Source organism: Micropterus salmoides, unplaced genomic scaffold (assembly GCF_014851395.1).
Source record: "Micropterus salmoides isolate LMB-PRFRI ecotype aquatic unplaced genomic scaffold, ASM1485139v1 Ms_hic_scaffold_19, whole genome shotgun sequence".
Taxonomy (NCBI): Eukaryota; Metazoa; Chordata; class Actinopteri; order Centrarchiformes; family Centrarchidae; genus Micropterus; species Micropterus salmoides.
In genome coordinates, this window is record NW_024041039.1 from 9,476,503 (window position 1) to 9,497,002 (window position 20,500).

The following is a 20,500-nucleotide window of genomic DNA, read 5'->3' on the forward strand; positions in this document are numbered from 1 at the left end:
TTCAGGTGGTTGTACTTTATTTTAGTATTTCCGTTTTCTGCTACTTTATACTTCTGCTCCTCTATGGTTCAAAAGGAAATATGGTACTTTTTACTCCACTAGGCTAATTTGCAGAATCTGATTAATAATACACAATGTAATCCACAAATTAAAATTCTAAATTATTAAAAGATAAATCTTCATTGATGGAGGGGAATCACAGGCTACCCATACAGCTCTTATAAAGTAAAATAATTTAAATTAGCGCCACCTTTTATATTTATTTAACTGCAACATTACAATGATGAACACATACATACATCAATAATTAAAATCAAATATAATAAACATTATTCTGAGTACTTTTACTACTTTCAGTATATTATGATGCAAATAGGCTACTCTTGTACTTTGATGCAAGTAAAATTGAAATGCACAACTTTTACTTTAGACGTGTGTATTGTAATGTATTTTTACACTGTGGGTATTGCTAGTTTGACTTAAATACAACATCTTTCAATATTTTCTGTTTGAATACTCTACTACTACCCATCATGCTATTTCTGTTAATACTGTACATATTATTTGAGATATTTCCTTCTTTATTATCATTTCTGTTCCTTGACATGCAAGCTGAGCAATTGTGAGAAAGGAATTTCCCCTCGAGGATCAATAAGTATTTCTGATTCTGAGTACTTCTTCACCTCTGGCCTTTACAAGCCCACATCAACTTCTTCAAATGTCTTGTTTTGCCCAGCCAGCAGTCTAAAACCTCAAAAGGTCAGTTTACTATGATAGAAGACAACCAGAAAATAATCACAGCATACACAGGCCTGATTAAAGGGTTAAAATGCAGTTCTGGTTCAACATATTCTTCTGAGACTCTCCCTTGTGTTTGTATGTGTAGTGGTTTACCATTACAGTTTATATATATAAATAAATAAATAAATAAATAAATAAATAAGGCCTCCCCTGCTGTAAAAACATTATTATGATGGTTTAGGCAAATATTTTATATTTCATAATTACAACATAATTTTTTATCATAATAAAAAATATTCCAGCACTTATCAGCACAACCTATAGTATAACATACAACTCACTTAACAGTGAAAATTCATGTGAGAAAGTAATTCTTTATTCATTCTTCCCCAAAGCACTAGACCTCCATAACATGAGACAAAACACGTGATGGAAGTACTTTTCACAAAGGGAGTCATTGTCATTGGTTAATTTGCACAAGTTGCGAGAAGCCCGGTGACTGCACACCACCTTGAAATTGAATCTCTAGGAAATGTGACAGTACACAATGACTAACAGCCCCAACCACTTTACTTCTAATATAATAGGCTTTTATATTGCAGCCATAGCAGCAAACACCTGTGTAACACATCGCTCTGGGGGACTTTGCACACAAATCAGGTAGGCAAATGACATTTGTCGCTTTAATTTAAAGAAAAAGTGACTAAATTGGAGAAAGAAATGTACTCAAAAACATATTTCTCTCTCAAGCCTTTGTATATAATGGATGAAAGTCTCAGAAGAGCTGGTGTGCTGCAGAGAGATCTGAGAGTGTTGAACCAAAAGGAGGACAGGGATCTCCAGCATAAACTAAACATGCTGGACAAACAGTACAGGTACACTTGCAAAATGCTTCAACAAAGAAGAGACTTGCTGATAAATGAACAGAGAAGAGTTGTGATGGTAAAAGTCTGTGAGCCTAAAGCTACGGTCAACATCGCTATGAAAGAAATCGGAGAGCACAATAATGCAGAGACACACTTTAGAGATATTAAAACCTCTCATGGCAGGAGATTGTATTCCAGCAAATCCCAGTATTACGACAAAGGATCAGAACTGGTGGAACAGAGTCGGTCGACATCAGCACCACTGCCATCAGTCAAACCCACCAGCTCAGTGAGACACAGGGGCAACATCCAGAGCAGCCTTTCTCTCATGCAAATGAAAAACATTGCGACTATTGACTCAATCTCAGAAAAAGAGCTGGCCAGGCAACAGCAGAAAGCCCGAGAGGAAATGGAGCGGCTGAGACAGTTTCAGAGTGAAACTTTACACAGCAGGGTGGCGGCATTCGTAGAACAACTCAAGGACAAAAGCACCATGCAAATCCTTGTGGAACCCCCATAGAGAAACTCGACAGTTTCTATTTGCAGTTTAATACCTCAACATTAAGAAAAAAAGTTTTATTATAAACAATGGGAATGTACACCTCCCCCCCCCCAGTCTCACTATTTTACACAATATTCCCCATCTTCCTCATGGTTATCAAAGCTTTGTGCACAGGAGTCTGCTGGAGTAGGCTGCAGTTTTTCTTCCACTCTGGAGAATGAGAGAGCTCCTTGTCTGCAAACAAAGTCAATATTACAACAAAATGTTACTGCATATTACCAGCACTAGCATATTTGTTACAGTGGGGCCAAAAAGTATTAGTCACCCACTGATTGTGCAAGTTATCCTACTTAGAAAGATGAGGTCTGTCATTTTGATCATAGGTACACTTCAACTATGAGACAAAATGAGAAAGAGTTAAAATTCAGGAAATCACTCAGGATTTATTTAAAAGAATTTATTTGTAGTAAGTTATGATAGAAAATAATATTTTGTCAATAACAAAAGTTCAACTCAATACTTTATAACATAACCTTTGTTGGCAATGACAAAGGTCAAACGTTTCCTGTAAGTCTTCACCAGGTTTGAACACACTGTAGCTGGTATGTTGGCCCATTCCTCCATGCAGATCTCCTCTAGAGCAGTGATGTTTTGGGTCTGTCGCTGGGCAACACGGACCGTCAACTCCCTCCACAAATTTTCTATGGGGTTGAGGTCTGGAGACTGGCTAGGCCACTCCAGGACCTTGAAATGCTTTTTAACGGAGCCACTCCTTTGTTGCCCGAGCGGTGTGTTTGGGATCATTGTCATGCTGGAAGACCCAGCCACGTTCCATCTTCAAGGCTCTCACTGATGGAGGTTTTGGCTTAAAAATTTCACGATACACGGCCCCGTTCATTCTTCCCTTCACACAGATCAGTTTTCCTGTCCCCTTTGCAGAAGAACAGTCCCAAAGCATGATGTTTTCTCCCCCATGCTTCACAGTAGGTATGGTGTTCTTGGGATGCAACTCTGCATTCTTCTTCCTCCAAACATGACGAGTTGAGTTTTTAACAAAGAGTTCTATTTTGGTTTCATCTGACCACATGATATTCTCCCAGTCCTCTTCTGGATCATCCATATGCTCTCTGGCAAACTTCAGACGGGCCTGGACATGTGCTGGCTTAAGCAGGGGGACACAGCTGGCACTGCAGGATTTGAGTCCCGCTCGGCATAGTGCGTTACTGATGGTAGCCATTGTTACTTTGGTCCCAGCTCTCTGCAGGTCATTCATCAGGTCCCTCCATGTAGTTCTGGGATTTTTGCTCACCGTTCTCATGATCATTTTGACCCCACGGGGTGAGATCTTGCGTGGAGCCCCAGATCGAGGGAGATTATCAATGGTCTTGTATGTCTTCCATTTTCTTACAATTGCTCCCACAGTTGATTTATTCACACCAACCTGCTTGCCTATTGTAGATTCACTCATCCCAGCTGGGAGCAGGTCTACAATTTTCTCCCTGGTGTCCTTTGACAGTTCTTTAGTCTTGGCCATGGTTGAGTTTGGAGTCTGACTGTTTGAGGCTGTGGACAGGTGTCTATTATACAGATAACGAGTTCAAACAGGTGTCTTTTATACAGATAACGAGTTCAAACAGGTCCCATTAATACAGGTAACGAGTGGAGGATAGAAGAGCTTCTTAAAGAAATTACAGGTCTGAGAGAGCCAGAAATCCTGCTTGTTTGTGGGTGACCAAATACTTATTTTCCACCATAATTTACAAACAAATTCTTTAAAAATCCTACAATGTGATTTTTTTCCCTCATTTTGTCTCTCATAGTTGAAGTGTACCTATGATGAAAATTATAGACCTCTCTCATATTTCTAAGTAAGAGAACTTGCACAGTGACTGACTAAATACTTTTTGGCCCCACTGTATATGGAAATATTCTCCATTTGAATATGTAAACTTCAATATTTCCTGACCGGAATCTACGCAGCTTCCCTGTCTGCAAAGACATCAATTTATCACTTTATTATTGAAAAACCAACAGATTTTTAATTCATCCTCTTATGTTCCAAATGCTGTTGTGTAATTTGGGGCTGAAGTGATTGTTTTTTATTATTGCACAATCTATTCTTTTGTTCCCTCTTCAAATTGTCAATGTATGAATTAATTGTTTAGTTTATTTAAAGTAGGGTAATTGTTCTTGCAAACCATACAGACAGGTACATTGGATAAAAACTCTCAATGTAAAATAAAGGCCCGTACACTGTTGGCCACTTTATTAAATACGTTTCTCTCCTGAGACCCTTCCTTGAAGTCATTTTACAATGATCAAAATGATTTTCTGAATATGGGATTTCTCGTTTCTTTCCTTTTCTATAAACTAGTGAAAAATGCACATAACAATTTCACAAGTGCAAATGATGTCCAAACAGTCAAAAACCAAAGGATATGAATGATTGACTATCTTTCTGTCAGTGGCCTAATATTCAGTGCATGTTGTAAAACACACACAGAGGCTGATGTGAACACAGTTTAGATTTATGTGTGAGTGTAAAAATTAATGTTTAGTTCTACCCTCCATCACTGCGTCTACAGGTAGGCGTCTAACCCTAACCTCCTTGTGTTATGGATTATATTGGCACAGATACAGCACATAGCTATCTGTCTGAGTTGGGAAACTTCTGCAGTATAAAAACCTCTACCTTCACAGTCAAAGTGGACCCGTGTGGGAAGACATCTGGTGTGGTCGGTGTAGTCAAGCGTGCAGAGAACAGGCGTCTTCTCTCTAGGCACAGTGAACATCATCACCAATATTGAACACAAAGCATTGCTCTCCATCACTTCCACGGACGTATGGAGTTCCTATAAAGAAGCACGAGGACAGGGTTATTCTACCAGAGCAAGTGTATGTCGTTTACACGCTAGTCATCTGTCTATGAGAGATTATCAAAGCCTTGAATATAATGTAAAGAACCATTTAATTTCTTGCACTTTGTTCATCTGTTAAGAAATGTGCAAAAAAAGAAAAAAGACTTTTACTGCACTACACCATAATACAAAAGTATGTTATCTGAGTGTTTGATATGTTGGTGTTATGACAGATCTATTAGTATCATAAACAGTGTGTTATCAGAACTGTAAAATTAAATTGTAGCACAAATGTTTTATAGGCTGCTTTTACCCCCCTTTCTTAATTGAACTTTAGTACATTTATTAATTTATAACATTTCAACAATTCTCAACGATTTATGTCATTGTTGATTAATCTATTGATTGTTTTCTCATTGACTCTTTTAGTCTATATAATGTAAGACAATGGTACAAAACGCCCATCACAATTGTTCAGAGCCCAAGTGGAAATATTTAAATTACTTGTCTTTTCTTACACACAGTCCAGATATATTCAGTTTACTATTATAGATAAGAAGACGACAAATCCATGAAACATTTGGAAAGCTAGAACCAATGAAGTTTTGTTATTTGTGCTTTAGAAACGTAAACAATTAGTCAATTATTAAAATGGTTGCCAGTTGGACTAACTGATCGATTAATTGTTGTTCTTCTAATGCACATTATATTTACTGCAACTTTCATCTTTGATCACACCTGATGAAAAAAAGGCCTGTACAGAATCCCACCTTGGTCTAATTGTTGTATACTAAAGATGACATCCAGACACTTCCACAACCACTGACAAACGACTTCCTTAAGACATATTATGAGATATTATTTAACACAAAAAAAAAGCAAAGTTGGGCACCTTCACAAACTTCAACTGCTGCTTGCGACCGGCAAAGGCGTTGAGATGTTGGTTGAGGGTATCCAGAAACATCCTCATGTCTTTCTGCATGTTGTTCTGTTCAGCCAGCCTGTTCAAGGGAATGAACGGGGGAATGTTGTGACGACTGATTCTCAGCGTTGGCTTCAGGTCCATCTCTAGGTTGTAGGTTTCTAAGTAGACGCCCTCGTAGGCCGTTGCCAGAGACACGCACAGTCCTTTACCTTGACGAGTCTTTATGACATTGTAACCACCTAGTGACATCAGCGAATAAAACAGAGAGGTTGAAGAGTAATGACTTGGACATATGAGATATACAAGAGACATGTATAGATTTGGATGAAATTAATGAAAACATCATAAATAGCAAAATAAATATAAGTATATAAGTAAATTAAACAACTTGCAGTTAGTACCAATGATGTGATGAGCATATAGGAGGTCTTTCAGTTGTGTATGTCTGGCCATCAGCCGCAGTAGTTGCGAGTTCTCTGAGTCTTCATCCATTTCCCCCTCTTCCTCATGTGGATGCTGTTTGTCCATAGATGCCCTCAGTTTCTGTAGATTCTGTGGCAGGACAGTGTAACCAGCCCCAATGAATCAGCCAACATTAAAAACACAAGAAAGTGCAGCATTGTCAGTAAAGCTAGTGATACACAGGGTGACTTATTTTAGGTCATTAAAGTGTGCTCAGCGAGCTGCATCAGCACTCTGGAGAGTCGAGGCACGGCTCATTCCAACACAATTTACTCTAACTTGCTGCAATGAAAGCCTGCACTCTTCTGGGAAGTGTTTTTGCAGCATTTCTGGTATGTGGAGCATTAGTGAGGTCGGCAACTGATGTTTTGTGATAAGTCTCTGGTTTTTACCAGGAAGGGTATGAACATTTTAAATCTTAAACGTAAGTAGTAACTGATCATCAACTGATCATAATGAGAAATACTTTATTGATCCCCGAGGGGAAATTCTTTGTTATAATTACTCACTTTGCATATCAAGATATTAAGGAATAGAAATAATAACAGAAACTAGTTAAGTAGAAAATGCAATGAAATATACAAATTTAAAATCTAAATATATTTGTCTTAAGAAGCAAATGGAGTGGTATAAAATTTTTGCCTCTGAGATGTAACGTTAGTGGAGTAGAAACAAAGTTGCATAAAATGGAAATACTCAAGTACAAGTACCTCAAATATGTACTGAAGCGCAGTAACGTTAACGTTAAGTAAAATCCCCATCATTGGTGAAGATATAGGTAGAGCTGTCGCATTAGTCTTATCTAAGTGTACCTAATAAAGTGATTATTTGTAATCATATCTCGCTAAAAAAAAAAAAAAACGTTAACAAGTCACAAGTATTAGTGAAAACGGTGTGAAACTCCTCCACCTTGTGTGTCTGTATCTCTGCCCTCAGCTGGTCTCTCTGGGTCATCAGCGCTTCTCTTCTAGCCTTTAGCTCCTTCGCACGACTCGACTGCTGCGGTTGAGTTTTGCGGCTTCTTGCCTGAACTTCCAGCAGACTCAGGTGACTCAAAACACCTGCGGATAATCGGATGAAAAATACCCATATTAACTCTTATAGGGCATAAATGAAAATTGTGAATATTACTCTAATCAACCTTTTTCAGCCAGCATTAGCTAACGGAGCATCAAAACAAACTACGTTATACGCTAATAGCTAGCTATCAGTTCCGGTAAGCTAGCTTCCAACGGTCCGGGTTACCTTTCGCAGTCGCTCCCTCCATGTTTCCCAACTCTCTATTTAGTGTTAAATAATGTAGTTTCACCGAAGACGATAATCACAAGTTGTGGCTATTTGATTTTGGCGGCTGCTGTGTCACTCGTTGTAGCGCCGCCCAACAGCTTCAACCCCGGAAGAAAAATCAAAACAATTTGTAAACATATGGACCGACAGATTAGCGAGGTGGTAGGTTAATTTAACAACTTCTATGAGCACAAACGAAGAGGTAATAAAATGAGATTTCATCGTCTAGAGATTGAGCACAATGTAATGTCTGCAGTTCTTGTTTTTTAGCCACAAAGATATTCAAACAAGTTGTTTTCAAGTAACGTGGCGCTCTTGAATGTCTCAATGAACAGCATGGTGCCATTGACAGTGAGCCGGAAACAGGAGTGCAGGCGTGTAAAGGTGAGTCTGCCTCATGTTCTTATTTTTCTAATATCATTTTTATTCACATTCAGTCCAGTTAAGCACTTGTTGTCAGAGATGTGAGGGCCATTGGGTGCAGTAGCTTAATTTCCCTAGGAAGCCCGTATCAGCAGATGAATCGCTCTATTTATTTATAGATAATACAGCTAAAGTTACAGCAGCAGTGTCTTCATGTTAAGTGTTAAGTGCCTGCGGCTGCATTGCTCCAGCCTGCAGGGCTTAACACTTAGTTTATAGGTGCCTTATTGTACTTTGTGCTGTCTGCTATGGTTATGTTTGGGTTTGAATTGAACCGATTAGTCAGTTGACTGAAAATATATCGGCTCTTATTGTGGTTATTGAGTTATCTTGAGTTTTTTAAGCAGAAATACCATTCTCGGGATCTAGCTTTTCAAATGTGAGCATTTGTTGTTTTTTATGTTTTAAATCTCTGTATATGAATATCGTGGGGGCTGTTGATCAGACAGGGCAGGACATTTGAAGACCCAAGGGCATTTGTCAATATTTTCTGACGTTTTAAAGACCATGATTATGTAAAAATTGAGAAAATAATCGTCATATTAATCCTCAGTGAAAATAAATTTAGTTGCAGCAGCCCTAGTATGAGAATGTGATAATACATTATTATTATTATGAAAAGGGTTGCAAAAGAAGGATTATTTTCATTAAGGATTAATCAGACTATTTGATTAATCATTATGTAATTAAAACTGTTGTTTATCACAAAAACTGATCACAATTTCTAATTTGAAAGTGATGTCTTTAAATTACTTGTTTTGTTCAACAGTTCAAAGCCTACAAATATTCAATTTATCACCACGTAAGACAAAGAAAAGCATCAAATCATCACACTTGAAAAGTTGGAACTTTTAGCATAAAAAACTGACTCAAAACTCAAATTACTCCATTATCAAAAGAGATGCTGATGAAATTTTCTGTTACTTGTTTCAGCTCAAATTATTTGTGTCCTGTGGATTTTAATGTGATTTTTAAAAAACTGTTTATATTAGTAAAGACAACGAACAATATCTGCATAATTTGAGTAACAATGATTTCTAAATAATTTTTCCTGTCTCTTTTTGAGACATAGACCCATTTGTAGCTTTTGGCCTTCAAAACCCTCAGAGATTGGTTCCTGCTGTTTGTCTTTGTGGTGTAGCAGGGCACCTCCCCTTTGAACCTCCCATTTCCAAACCAGTAGTCAGTATTTTTGGATCAACTCAAGCAGGGGAAAGTTGAAACAGAGGCTCTGTGACCTTGATTTGTCTACACTGAGTTTCGTTCCTCAGACCAGGTTGTCTTCTGTTGCAAACGGTTATGTTTATGTGGTAACAGTAAGGCAGCAGTGATTTCACCTTCTCACTGTCTGTATGGGAAGGAATATAAATCTGTAAAAACAGTTCAATGAAATCCATGGCTTGGGGAGAGTGCATGGCAGGGGGGTTAAGTTTATTTCCTTGCCTGTTAAGCAAAGTGATTTGTTCATAAAAAGTGTTGTACAGAGTTACAACTACAGCTACAGCTTTGAATGATTGTGGCTAAATGTCATCAAATCTTGTTCTCTATGTATTTAATCAGTGTTTTCAATTTGCTGTACTTTCTTCAAGGCTGCTGGACTCTTCTGACTGATGGGTGTGGACAAACACATTTCCTATCCGTCTGAATGTGTGTCTGTAGGAGAACCAAACCTCCAGCTGCGGCCGGGACTTCAAGACCGTTAAGATGGACCTGTCTGACCAGAAGCACTTCACGGCTGTAGACTATGTGATATTTGTGCTCTTGCTTGCTGCCTCTGTGGGCATCGGGCTGTACTATGCTCTTTCGGGTGGCCGTCAGCGCACTACACAGGAGTTTTTGATGGCAGACAGGAACATGCACTGTCTTCCAGTTTCGTTGTCGCTCATCGCCTCATTCCAGTCTGCTGTGGCAATTATAGGTGTACCGGCAGAAATCTACACTCACGGTACTCAGTACTGGTTCATCGGCTGTGCATACATTCTGGGCCTCATCATTCCTGCTCATGTTTTCATTCCGGTGCTGTACAGACTGCGGCTCTCCAGCGCATACCAGGTATGGCAAAGCAGTTTTATATTTACAGTTGAAGTGGATTTAAATGAGTTCATATTTATGTTGTGTATCCCTGTTTGAGCTACAGTTCTCATGTTGCTTTGTTTCACAGTATCTTGAACTGCGCTTCAACAAAGCAGTGCGTATCTGTGGAACTTTGACCTTCATCTTTCAGACGGTAGGTGCAACACTTCACATAATAAACTAAACTAAAAGGATGCACCAATCCGGCTTTTCCTCTCTCAATAACAACCCGAATACCTCAACAGAGTCAAATACCGAGGGATGCAGGATCAATCTGAAGGCGATTATGACCTTATTAAAGGAATAGTTCAACATTTTGGAAAATACACTTATTTGCTTTCTTTACCTAAGAGTTAGACAAGAAAAATGATACAACTCAAGTTTGTATGGTATACATGAAGCTAAAGCCACTTCACTATATATAAAAGGTGTTTGTGGCTTAAATCACCCTCTTTGTGTGATGCCTTCAAGAGAGAGAGACAGACAGAGAGAGAGAGAGAGACAGAGAGACAGACAGACAGAGGTGACCAGGAGGTAAAAGTGGAGTCTGGGTGTTTATATGCAAGTGGGGTGAAGAGAGAGACCCTCCTCTGTGGGACAGCCGATGAGAGAAGATGAAGAGCAAAATCTCCAACGCCCTCTCCGACTTCTTCTTTGAGTATGAGACCCCACGGCAGGTGCTGGTCAGGAACAGGAGAGTGGGAGTGGTGTGCCGTCTGATCCAGCTTGGGGTCCTGGCTTTTATATATATATATATATATATATATATATATATATATATATATATATATATATAAACAATTTTCCATATCAGTCACTTGTGAATATAAAAGGTGTATTTTATATGTCTTATTCTTCTATTATATTTAATATTTTTCAATTCTATTTTTATTTAATGAGTATTTTCTGTTCTGTGTTGTATCTGGAGCTACTGTAACAAGTGACTTTCCCCAGTGTGGGATTAATAAAGTCTATCTTATCTTATCATAAAGACTGGAAACATTGCAAAACAGCCAGCCTGGCTCTGTCCAAAGGTAACTAAATCCACCTACAAGCACCTCTAAAGCTTATTAATTAACATGTTGTGACTTGTTTGTTTGATCTGTACAAAAACCAATGCGTAGAATTTAGAAGGTGTGGTTTTACTGTGGGATATGCCGGACTGTTGGACAAGTGCAGTTATCTTTGGACAGAGCCAGGCTAGCTTGTTATGCTAAGCTAAGATAACCGGCTGCTGCCTCCAGCATTATATTTAGTGTACAAACATAAGAATGGTACTGATCTTCTCATGTAACTCTCTGCAAGAAAGCAAATATTTGTCTGCACAACATCAATACCTGGATGTCAACAAACTTAATCAAACTGAACGAGAACAAAACAGAACTCCTCATTGTGGCTCTCAAAGCGCTGCTCCAGAAGATCCTGGATGCTGACGCATGCTCCATCTGTTCATCCTATCAGTTCCGCAACCTTGGGGTCATCCTGGACTCTTCTAGCCTCATGTCAAAACCATCACCAAATCCACCTTTTTCCATCTCAAAAACCTCTCATGACTCCGGCCATCACTCTCTGACTCCGTGGCAGAAACCCTAATACAAGCTTTTATAACTTCTCCTTTGCACTATTGCAGTTGAGTCCTGTAGGGGATCCCCAGCAAAACCCTTTACATGCTTGTCCAAAACTCAGCCACCAGGGTCTTCACCTGCACCAAGACCTGGCAGCACATCAGCCCAACCTTCATCCACCTCCACTGGCTCCCAATCAAGTCCAGCATCAACTACAAAATCCTCCTTCTCACCTACAAATCCCTCCATGCCCTTGCCCCACAGTACCTCTGACCTCCTCAATATCCATCCATATACCCGACACCAGAACTTCTGGTCCTCAGAAGCTGGCCTGTTCTCCTTTCCCCACACCAGACTGTGTGTCTTAGGGGACAGAGCCTTCAGTATTGCAGCCCTGACCCTCTGGAATACCTCCCTGCAGATATTCATAATGCTTCATCCCTGAACATGTTTTAAAAAACTCCTCAAACACCATCAATGCACCACAGCCTGGAAACTCCCTTAGTGCTTTTGTATCTGAACATATCATGTATAAAGTGTCCTTGAGTTTCATGAAAGGCTCTATATAAATTTAAATGATGATAATTATTATTATAAGCATATTTCTCAAAAAGTTGAACTGGTCGGTCAGTTTTGCCCCGATACTGATCCATTGAAAAAGGACTGGTGCATCCACATAAAGAAAGCCTTGAAAACACAAGAGATGCATTTACTTATTTCCTTCAAGGTCTTTATTTTATAGACTTTTTATAGAGTGGATAGTCTCTGATTTGTCTTTTACTCGGCTACAGGTTATCTATATGGGACTGTGTGTGTATACTCCCGCCTTTGCACTGAACACAGGTACAAAAAGTTCCAATATTTCACTGTGACGCATTAATTTTGAATAGCTCTGTAGTTGAGTGTGTTACCGTGTTTTCTTTCAGTTACTGGATTTGAATTATGGGGAGCAGTGATGGCCACTGGACTAGTGTGCACAATGTACACAACACTGGTGAGTTATTAAGGGTTGTGTTCATAAAGCTTGTCTAAAAATTGGAATGTACTATGAAGTTTTTCTCATGATTTCCAACTCTTATTTTTGTGGGGGGTTTTGGTACCTAAACAGGCCTTATGAAAGGTGGCATGTCTCTCTTGACAGCTCAGGAGTGACTTTATCTCTCTACAAATATTTACCACTTGAAATTCTGTAGAATTACATTTGGCTTTGGCAGGAATGTAATACAGTATATTTAATCTCAGAAATGAAAAAAAAATATGAATGAATCACATGTCTATTTTAGACATACTGTGCATTAATATAAAGTGGAAATATTAATGATATGACTGTAAACTGAGACAGATATCTAATATTTGAATGAATAATATATTTACATGTATCAGATTGATTCCTGTGTGTTGTCTGTTTCTGACAGGGTGGTTTAAAGGCTGTCATCTGGACAGACGTCTTTCAGACTGTTGTGATGTTTGCTGGGCAGCTGGCTGTCATCGTGGTGGGAGTGCAGCAGACTGGAGGAGTGTCTGAAGTCTGGAGGAAAGTCTATGAAGGAAACCACATCTCTGCTCTCGAGTGAGTCCATACTGGAGTGTAGGAGAATGACCAGATTACAATGATAATGTTAATCTGTTAGAGTGAAAGTATGTCTCCGTACTGTACTTAAATTCTCGCTTTTGTTCAGTCTAAACCCTGATCCTACAGAGAGACATACCTTTTGGACTCTGGGAGTTGGCGGCGTCTTCCTCATGCTGTCCCTGTATGGAGTGAACCAGGCTCAGGTCCAAAGATATCTCAGCTCGCGCACAGAGAAAGAGGCTGTCAGGTACACAGACTGTAGATCTCCTTGTTTTTAATTTGATGCTAAAATTAAGCGTTTTTCACGTTATACTTTTTTTAAATGATTTAACTGTGAAAGAAGATGAAGAGTTTTTTAAACTTCTGTCAGCTTGCAGATTAAAATAGATAATAAGATTAGAATAAAAATTTCCCCTTATTTTACATATTTTTGGTTGATTGCACTGTGTGAACTGTAAAAAAGTGCATATCAACTAAATAGCTACAGTCATGTTTGCATTGTAAATAAGTATTTGCATTAAAGATATTTCAGGACAGCAATGCCAATGATGTGTTTGACGTTAGCTTCTGTTAGCATTTAGTTTTTCCACCAGAGAGCACCGACACAGACAGATGGTCAAGTTGGTCGGTCGTCCACGATTTGATTTGATTTCAAACATTCAGGTTCCCAGAAGATGAATCCTACTTACTTTGTTGATCCCTAAACACCAGCATGTTAGCATTTAGCTAAAAGCACCATTGTGTCGAAGTACAGCCTCAGAGAACTGCTAGAACTGCTTTAGACTCTTAGTCTTTTTTTTTTAAATACATCTTGGTCACAATTGTTTGAAAAACTTATGTAAGGCATCAAAATGTCATGTGAAATATCGACCAATAAATCATTTTCAAATCTCAAAATAAGAATTCATAAGCCATCTTTGAGAAGTTCACAGTATAGAACAGTAAAGAGGGTTTAGCAAAAATAAAAGTCACATAAATTACCACTTTTGTTCCTACCGCTCTGCAGGTCTTGCTACATGGTGTTTCCCTCCCTGCAATTGGCCCTGGCTCTAAGCTGTGTGATGGGACTGGTCATGTTTGCACGTTACTGTGGAGAGGATCACTCTGTCAAGCTGGGCACCACTTCAAGGGATGCGGTGAGTTTCAATGCGTCATTTCTCTGTTTTAGTGTCGTTATCTACTGAAAATCACCTGCTTCATGTTCTTCCTTGATCCCTAGTGATTAGTGTGAGCCACATAGACTAAACAACAAATTGCAGCAGCATGAGTATTTGCATATTTTGTAGTACGTCCTTTTAGCACATTGGACTCATTATGTACAGTAAATGTGCTGTCTGTGCTGTCATCAGGACGTCGTATTGCCAGATTTGTATTTTGTATCTTGTGTCCACTACATTTTTGCAAACCAACTGGTTTCAGGACATTTTCTTTACAATGTGTTTTCTACAGATGGTGATATACTTTGTGATGGATATGCTGCAAGGTCTGCCTGGACTGCCTGGACTGTTTGTTGCATGTTTGTTCAGTGCAGCTCTCAGGTACTCATCTGTCTATTTTTTTGTTTTTGTTTTTAATTCAAACTAGCATTAACCCTGTTGGTGTCTACAAGTGAAGTTTACACATGAACCAATTGGTGTATATCAGTCAATTTATCAATAGCTTTGACCCATCTGAGTAAAATCAGTGATTGCACTTGGGGGAACACCTTCTTCATGATGTTATGGCCATCAAAGCAAGATATAAGCATCAGGAAAGAGGCTTTAAAAAGTTCACTAACACAGGCAACTATTTCGTAATTATGACGCCTTATTTTATTGGTTATCAGGCTGTTCTGAGCCCATGGTTTCTGTGAGTTATATTGAAAACCTCACTTGTATTAGACTGCATACGTTTTAGCTAGGTGTACCTAATAAACTGGCAACTAAGTGTATAATCCATATTCACATCAAATGTTTCATCCTTTTTCAAAAAGTCCTCGTTATCCTGAAGTTTATATTGAAATTTGCCTGCTCCCTTCCTGCACACTTGTCACTCTGGGTGTGCAAAAGCCTTTTTAATAAAGTTACATTAAAATAAAATGTATAATGTTTTGCCTATTTTTAACACACACTCAAATCCTGTGATGATTTCGTAGTTCGATAGTTAATTAACATTTGATTGTTACTTTGGGTGTTTTAAAGATGGCAGTAATTGTATATGTATATTTTTGTGCAGCACCATCTCTTCTGCTTTTAACTCTCTGGCCACTGTGACAATGGAGGACCTCATCAAACCACATTTCCCCACCATGACGGAGTCAAGAGCAACACTGCTGTCCAAAGCCTTAGGTTAGCTCTCTGAAGTTTTAAATTCAGCAGTGCATTATACAACGCTCAATAATAATGACACATTTGCCTTAAAGTTTCAACTTGTGTCTCCTCAAAGCTACGTTATATGGGCTGCTGTGTATGGCCATGGCCTATCTCACTCACCTAATGGGTGATTCAGTCCTACAGGTAAGCTCTAAGGTTGTGGGACTAACTCATAACCTACATTTCATTCTAAATCTGCACTGACTGTCATTATGTTTGAACTTCAGCTGGCTTTGAAAATCTTCGGGATGGTTGGCGGTCCTATTCTTGGTCTGTTTTGTCTCGGGATGTTCTTTCCGTGGGCTAACTCCACTGTAAGTTGAACCTCATCAGTAAGATCTGTTGACCATGTTGTCATGAGGCAATGTACAATCTAACATCTTGCTATATTAACTGCTGTGCTTATTTTGGTCAGAATAATCATGACATGGATTAAAACGGTTTAATCATAAAATGGACTTAAATACCCCAAAATACTTAATCACATATTTAAATTAGTCACTATCAACATTTCTACATTTACATTTATTCATTTAGCTGGCGCTTTTATCCAAAGCAGAACTTACAATTGCTATACATGTCAGAGTTTGCACGCCTCTGGAGCAACTAGGTGTTAAGTGCCCTGCTCAGAGACACATTGGTGTCTCACAATGGATTTGAATCCTGGGTCTCTCACACCAAAGGCATGTGTCTTATCCATCACCACCCCGGTTTTTAAATAGCAAACATTTTAATATGTATGTTTAATATGTGTTTTGGCCAATACTCTTGACAGCCTTGGTTTCCAACATTTTGGACTGTGACATCTTAAACTGAAGTAATGTCCAGTTGTGGCCCCTCATCACAGGTTATGGACTATGGCTGTGAAATTCCTGTCCTGTCCTGTCTTCTCCAGTCTTTAAAATTGCATGTGTGAACCTGGTGTGAACGAGGGATTAATCCTCCAAAATCCTTCCATTTTGGTCCTTGTGTGGGATCCTCAACCTGACATTGGAAACAACTCCGTACAGTTTTTTTAATAAATCAATGTAAGCCTGACCTGTTTTATATGAAGAATCATTCCTAATTTAAGCAAGGGGAGGAACATGTGGTTAAAGAAAACTAGCTACCAGGTGCCATTTCTGCAGCCTCTGCTCTAGAGCAAGATATAGGTCATAAAACCATTAGAATGACCATGTAAACCTTTATTTATTACCTGTGTCAGTGTTAAGTTTTTTGTTTTCCTGTTGTTTCCAGGGAGCATTGGCTGGTCTGGGGACGGGTCTGGCTTCGGCGTTCTGGGTCGGCATTGGGAGCATCGTCACTCATAGCTCCAGCGCAAGACCACTGCCACCCAACTGCAGAGCCATCGTGTTGTCAGACAACACGACTGCTGCCATTCAGACTGCACTCAGCAACATCACTCTGAGGTACACAGACAGCACAGTGTGTGTTTGTTTTTACTGTGGTCATTTCACAGGTTAATCGTTTCTCTTTGTTCTTTAGCCGACCGTCTGGTCTGAAGAGATTTTATTCATTGTCCTACATGTGGTACAGTGCGTTCACCTGCTTCACAGTCATTCTAACAGGCCTGATCATCAGCTTTCTCACAGGTAGGCGAGTTCTTACACGTACACATGCTCCCTATAACCCAGAAATTTTATTTACAAGAACAAAACTTTTTTTCTATATAGGCCCTATGAAAGAAGAAGATGTGACACCAGGAACAGTCTATCCCTTATTTGGGAAACTGCTTTGTTTTCTGCCTGAACACCTCAAAAAGAAGCTCTGCTGTGTGACTCCTCTGGGACAGACTGTAAGTTCAATGGTGACGTTTAATTACAGGATCAGCAACACATTTGAAACCCTCTCAGATATAATGATTCCTTCTCAAAATTAACATATAAATCATAAAAGTAGTAATGTTGATAACTTTTCCTCATCATTTTGGCATAAAATTCAAAAGTTGCTAGCAGTCGTTCACTATTCCACAACAGCCCTTTGAAATGTAAAACATGAGACTAGCTGGCAACCTACTGTAATTTAAATCCTGACTATGAGCTTAGTTTTGAGCTGAGAGTCTGTAGTGGTCTCCACAAAAAGGTCAGAGATTTTGAACCAAACATGTTTGATTGTTATTAGTAGAAACAGGACATAATCTTATAGTTTGAGGTAGTTAATGACAGAACACTACAGCTTTGCTTTGTCAGTGGTTAAATGTTTGAAGTGATGGCTTCTCACAGCGAGTTAGGATTTCAAAGGTTTTAGACATGATAGTGGTGTGGCAATCCTGGTCAGTTGGTCCACAACTTTGCTCGAAACTGAAATATTTAAAAAATGAATGCATGAATTGCTGTGGCATTTTTTACCGACATTAATGGTCCCCAGATCATGTTTGCCAATGACATTGCTCCCCAAACATTTCTTCTTGCACCACCATGAGGTTGACAAATTTTTGGTAGGTTTTGGTTTTCCCATTAGCCTCAGCTGTACTTATACCTGCTAAACATCAGCATTTTTGCGTTCCCATTGTGAGCATGGTAGCATGCTGATGTTATTATTTAGCTCTAAGCACCACTCTGACAAAGTACAGGCTCACAGAGCTGTTAGCATCCTGTATTAGCATCTTACAGCCTGTTGTAGGTATCGCCTGTTTCTTCTGTATTTAAGATCACACTGTAATGTTCCGGTTAAAAGAAGTTGATGACATCAGTTACTTAATCTTCTATATTTTCCTTTTTATTATTAATTATTTCTTTAATTATTCTTATAGCTCTCAGCACAACAAAGGCAGCCTCCACAACATAAAGAAAGCAATGGGTTGGCCTTCCCACAGGAGGATGGACCATCCCAGGAAGAGATTTTCCTTGAGGCTCACAGACCTTTTATGGAGTGTGAAACAACTGTGTGATCTAACAGTTTCATGTCTGACTGGAAAACGGTTAAGAAGTATTTTCACAAATAATTTGGACGAGTTTAATTTTTATTTTGTTGCCCTTGCTTTGCGATGAAATACATAATTTTTTTGCACTGTAAAAATGCTGCAGCAAGGTCAGAGCTAAACAATGTTCAGTCAGCACGTATTTCTTTTAAATCTACTGATGTCTTCATGTCTTCAAACAAAAGGCTTACGTGTAGCTGAGCCTGTTACAGTTTAACAGATATGTTAAAAATCTGCACTATCCTGTTTTATGAGAATTATTGGATGTCCTGTAAACTTTAAACAGCTATAAATGTTTATGTTTATGCATATACATTTATATACTTTAATATGTAAATGTATGTAAAAAGGTACACTTGACTTTTGTTTAGCACTGCAGTTATGAATGGTCCTGTGTCATGCGCTGGTGATATGCTAGTACCTCACTTTTTAAGAATGTATGAGTGAATTTTGACTGTATTGCAGCCGAAACAGAAAAAGATTTTTCTAAAAAGGATTAAAGATTTTGTAGTTATCCTTTTGCATTGTCTTCCTATTTAAATTTTCCGCCCCTGAAAATGAATTTCAATCAGAGAAACAGATTTCTGATGAACATGATACTAGTCACGTTTGGTGTTACTCTCCCTGTGAAACTTATAACAAAGCCTGTTATACAAACGCAGGGAGCGTATCATGAAATATGCTATTGAGTTGCAGGAAGTGAAGGCAGTGGTGAAAAGTTACTAGTAAGTACATTTCGCTTAAGCATTGTACTTAAGTACATATTAAGTATTTGTACTTTAATTTTATGCTAGTTTACACTTGTGCTCCACTTTAAGATGGAAATATTGTTCTTTTTACTCCACTCCACATACACTGGCATCTAAAGAAACTAGTTCATTTTCAAATTAAGATTTTAAAAATCTTCATATAAAATACAACACATTGTCTACAGTTAATTAAACCACTGATCAGTATATAAATAGGTTACATAAACAGTACAACTTCATTATTTCAGTCTTTATTTTTATCTATTTAACCAGGAACCTCTTGGGATATATTAGTGTAGAGTAGTAAACACAGTCACATAAATGAATGCAAGACATTTACATATAAAAACACAGCGTGTCATTAGACATTTTATTTGATTACTTGTTGTACAGTCAGTTTTCCAAAAGATGTGATCAGTAAGGAACCTTCTTATTTTGATATGGCTTCATAAAATGCAGTGTTTATATTTTTCTACTTTTACCTTCTGCATAATGACTTACTATATCTGTTCCTCATAAATTCCTCATTTGACTAAACATGTATTTTAAACAAATGGTCTTGTGAGTTCAGAGTTTTGCACACCAGTACAAATATCCAGATGGGATCTGAAAAAGGAAGAGTCCTTCTCACAAAGCTTCTCCATTCTCTACTTACATAGAAGTCCTAAACACATAGGTTGTATAACAATTAGCTGGTGAATAACCCAGAGAAGGCTATAAAAGGCTGTACTCATAAAATATCCTGCATGACATATAAAGAGAACATAAACCCTCTTTCTGGATTTACTGATATTTCTGCAGATGGATTTGCAAAATACAGGAAACATGCAGAACCCAAACCTTCATCCTTATTTCTGCAGAACCTTATAGCCTATCTTGTTTTGTGTTTGAATGAGGAGAAATGTTGGCTGCCCAAGAGTTTACAGTGATGCTAGCAGCTCAGTGAGGCTCTACTTTGAGGAACGTCAGCATGCCAACATTCTCACAATGACAATGCTAACATGCTGATGTTTAGCAGGTATAATGTTGAAGATGGTCATCTAAGTTTAGCGTCTTAGCATGCTAATATTGGGTATGTAGCACTAAACACAAAGTACATTGGAGGGTGAAAGAAAATCACAGACTAACAGATGTTAACATCTGTTAGTCTGTGATCATACCATCATACCACCATCTGTTAATCATACCATGTGAAAGACCTTGTC

The 20,500-nt window shown here is 38.5% G+C and overlaps 2 protein-coding genes across 5 annotated transcripts; one reads left to right on the forward strand and one right to left on the reverse strand.

Moving 5' to 3' along the window:
• Positions 1-1,095: 1,095 nt before the first annotated feature.
• cenpo (centromere protein O) lies at positions 1,096-7,747 on the reverse strand. Its single transcript, XM_038728363.1, has 6 exons — positions 7,600-7,747; positions 7,264-7,415; positions 6,294-6,444; positions 5,860-6,131; positions 4,802-4,961; positions 1,096-2,343 (listed from the first exon to the last, which is right to left on the reverse strand). Exons 1-6 carry the CDS (start codon positions 7,619-7,621, stop codon positions 2,234-2,236), a joined length of 867 nt encoding a protein of 288 aa, XP_038584291.1. The 5' UTR covers positions 7,622-7,747; the 3' UTR covers positions 1,096-2,233.
• Positions 7,383-19,060, forward strand: LOC119910018 (sodium-dependent multivitamin transporter-like). 4 transcript variants are annotated; one of them, XM_038728360.1, is made up of 17 exons: positions 7,383-7,401; positions 7,977-8,025; positions 9,654-10,116; positions 10,226-10,291; positions 12,494-12,545; positions 12,629-12,696; positions 13,118-13,272; positions 13,382-13,522; positions 14,282-14,411; positions 14,725-14,813; positions 15,490-15,602; positions 15,700-15,770; positions 15,854-15,940; positions 16,863-17,035; positions 17,112-17,218; positions 17,300-17,421; positions 18,379-19,060. In XM_038728360.1, the coding sequence occupies exons 3-17, from the start codon at positions 9,769-9,771 to the stop codon at positions 18,514-18,516; spliced, it is 1,860 nt and encodes a 619-aa protein (XP_038584288.1). In that variant the 5' UTR covers positions 7,383-7,401; positions 7,977-8,025; positions 9,654-9,768; the 3' UTR covers positions 18,517-19,060. The 4 variants fall into 4 exon arrangements, with proteins under 4 accessions (XP_038584288.1, XP_038584286.1, XP_038584285.1 ...); XM_038728358.1 differs by lacking the exon at positions 7,383-7,401 and adding an exon at positions 7,692-7,803; XM_038728357.1 differs by lacking the exon at positions 7,383-7,401 and adding an exon at positions 7,740-7,843.
• Positions 19,061-20,500: the final 1,440 nt, after the last annotated feature.